A 2,945-nucleotide genomic window follows, 5' to 3' on the forward strand; every position below is an offset into this window, starting at 1 on the left:
GATAGCTTGCCTGCATCTCCATGAGTAGAGAGCGAAGGCCGGAGTTTCGAAGATCAGAAAAGGTGAAGGACAGGTTAGAGAAACATATCCTTCCTTACTGGCAGAAATAAAGATTTTGATGAAAAAAATACTCTTCAACAGTTTTTTTTAATTAGCTCTCCAAATAATATCATCCTTTATTCTAGATTTCTTGCTAGCAAAAAATGATGAAGTACTGATTATGCATGCATGATTTGTCTGTATTATACATAGAAATGTGTTGCTGCGTGGTTCTATCATCATTGGCAGTGGCATTTACGTGAAGTCTTTAGACTGAATCAGGAAGCCAAGGGGATTATTGGATGAACGTGAGCGATTGCGCCTTGATTGACACCCTACTTGTATTTGAATATTGAGTTAAATCACACTCCAACTCCCCAGTTTCTAGTTCCTCGGAGATCAATATATGATGACAGTCCCTAAATACTTTTAGCAAAAAAACAAGAACTCTAGACAACCATTGGATGAAGAATTTTACAGAAATTCTGCAAAATTCTATCCGTAATAATTGTCCTGTAGAGATTCTTTAGAGAAAAAAAATGAATATATTTGTCAAAAATCATATGGATTGGGTTCGTGAGGACCAATCTCAAATGAAAAAAGGGCCTGAACCTCTATGTTTTGGCAGGTCCTTTTGACTCGTGCTTCAATTTTCTGAAATCCATGTACATAACCTCCAACATCTATGTTTTCTTTACAAAAGAAGAAACTGATGCAAATTCATCTAGTGGACAACCACTGGCAAAGAAACACACGTAGCTGTCACTAAGCGCTAACAAAATTCCAGGGGTTCAAGGCAGAACCTGGTCATATTCAGCTTGATGTCATTGCTTAACTCAACCACAAAAAGGGTTGTAACCTATACACACAGCCCCCATAAGACCATAAATCCATACCGAATTTTCATGTGTGGCCAATTAAACTTTCCAATGAATCCTGATCAAGTTCAGCAATCAGCACAATGTGAAAACAACAAGCATCTAGTATATAGTGGGGGCAGGCACAGATCACAAATTGTTTTATGCCATCAAACATCTGAGGCACTGCATCACCCTACTTCTACTAAAAGAAACAGAAAGTTCATACAGCTCAACATAGAAACAGAGTTTTGCATCACACATTAACGCCATCCTGACATTAACCCTCCAAAGACAGTCAGCCTTGTACATAATTATAAAGGACAAACAGTATCAAAGAGGCAGGTACTGACAGGATCCAAGGTGTCAGGTCTATCGCTCCGCCATTCCTATATAGGTTAAAAGGAAAGGTTAGGGAAACCAAAAAACACTAAGTTCGCATACATGTTGACTATGACTATGCTTACTTGTTTTCCTTCATCTGAACCTCAAGCTGCTTAAGCAGGCGGTGGTGTTCATCCAAGCCCTCGGAAACCTTATCGATCTTCATTAGTAGTCGTTCATACACATCTTCCTTCCCGCTGATGTGACTCTTCTGTTCCATAGCATCTCTTGAATGAGTACCCGAGGAGGGATATCTCTACAGACGTACAAAGAATGGATTTGTGTCAAAATTCAGTTAACGGTGACTGCCATGTTTTGGTATGCAGTCCCTCAGTTTCAGAATACAAATTATTCTGGTTAAGTTTCATAAACCGGAACAGCCGTCATTCTCTTCACCTTTACACCCATCCAGCGATTTCTATTGATTAAAAGGTCAAGAGTTTCACAAAATCTTTCTTCACTTCAAATGATCAAGGTGAAGCACTTGCACATTCTGGTTCCACACTTGTCTGTTCAAGACCTTATAATCATGTGTTCATCTATGTCATTGCACCCATCAAGTCTTAATCAAGACAATAGTTTCATAGTATCTAATTTGAATTGCAATTGATCACAGGTGAAGAAAGGATATGATGTTAATTCAAGACCTAGCCACCACCTCCAGGCCCCAGCCTCCCTTCTTTTACGATGAACCCAGAGAACCTAACCCTAACCTTAAACCCAAACCTAACTCAATGGGCAGCAATGGCGGAAGAGTAAGACAACAAGAAGCTGACGTACAATTAAATTTGAATCAAGAACTTCGACAATTTCAGCCGAATCCAAGTACAGCAAACTAGCAAAGCCCCCAAAAGATCGAACTTTCTGTAGACAAGGCAGCAGGTGAACAATTTAGTGATTTATTGATTCATGACATGGACGACTAGTTCCACAGATCAACACAACACACAATTAGACTCGCAAATCCAGGCCGTAATCCAGCAATCAATGGCGTTCAAGTCAAGTCGCCCAACTTTACATACCCTAACCAGTCAAGCCCCCAAGGGAAGAGGAAGCGGGCATAGAGGATCGATTACCTCTGTGGGCACGGAACTGCTGAGGAATCGCCGCTCCATCAAGCACCGCTGCTGCTCCAGGGACTGCCGGAGCCGGAGCGAGCGGGCGACGGACCGGAGGATCGCCGCCGACGCCATGTGCAGGAGAAGTTGAACCCAGAGTCCTGGAAAGGAGACGATCGATGGAGGAGAACCGTAGCGTTAGAGCCAGGCGTGGGCGTCTAGGGCGCGTTTGCGCACCTAGACCAGCCACGGCCTAGCCAGCCCAAACGGACCAGTCTTGGGGGGGGGGGGGGGGGGGGGGGGGGGGGGCAGGCATGCCCCCAACTGTTTTGTTTGCGCACCTGTACTGATTTAGCCCGGCCCAGGCGAACTGGTGTTTGTGACCCAATACTCAGCCGGGCTCAAACGTCAACCGCCACCAACTGCCGAGCACAGATTGTATTTGCCAGCTGCTGTGCTCGGTCTGGCCCAAAGAGAAGGAAGAACAGCATGATCAATAGAGAAGCAAACACTTTGAATGAAAATATACAAAAGACATAGGCCTCAGACTAATTCCATTTAATCAACACATACATTGCCGGCTACATTGCATAATCAAAAAAGCAAA

General features: G+C 43.5%; 1 protein-coding gene across 1 annotated transcript; it reads right to left on the reverse strand.

Moving 5' to 3' along the window:
• Window positions 1-1,003: 1,003 nt before the first annotated feature.
• Window positions 1,004-2,600, reverse strand: LOC136496365 (uncharacterized). Its single transcript, XM_066492028.1, has 3 exons — window positions 2,357-2,600; window positions 1,364-1,536; window positions 1,004-1,285 (listed from the first exon to the last, which is right to left on the reverse strand). The coding sequence occupies exons 1-3, from the start codon at window positions 2,471-2,473 to the stop codon at window positions 1,195-1,197; spliced, it is 381 nt and encodes a 126-aa protein (XP_066348125.1). The 5' UTR covers window positions 2,474-2,600; the 3' UTR covers window positions 1,004-1,194.
• Window positions 2,601-2,945: the final 345 nt, after the last annotated feature.

This window comes from Miscanthus floridulus, chromosome 1 (genome assembly GCF_019320115.1).
Source record: "Miscanthus floridulus cultivar M001 chromosome 1, ASM1932011v1, whole genome shotgun sequence".
Lineage (NCBI taxonomy): Eukaryota > Viridiplantae > Streptophyta > Magnoliopsida > Poales > Poaceae > Miscanthus > Miscanthus floridulus.

What these genes read in the sequence shown, in the direction of transcription:
- LOC136496365 (XM_066492028.1), bottom strand. Translation starts at nt 2,473, where the DNA reads ATGGCGTCGGCGGCGATCCTCCGGTCCGTCGCCCGCTCGCTCCGGCTC. An exon ending in GCAGTTCCGTGCCCACAGAG is followed by an intron (nt 1,537 to 2,356) that starts GTAATCGATCCT and finishes GTACGTCTGTAG; the next exon opens with AGATATCCCTCCTCGGGTAC. An exon ending in GTTCAGATGAAGGAAAACAA is followed by an intron (nt 1,286 to 1,363) that starts GTAAGCATAGTC and finishes TAACCTATATAG; the next exon opens with GAATGGCGGAGCGATAGACC.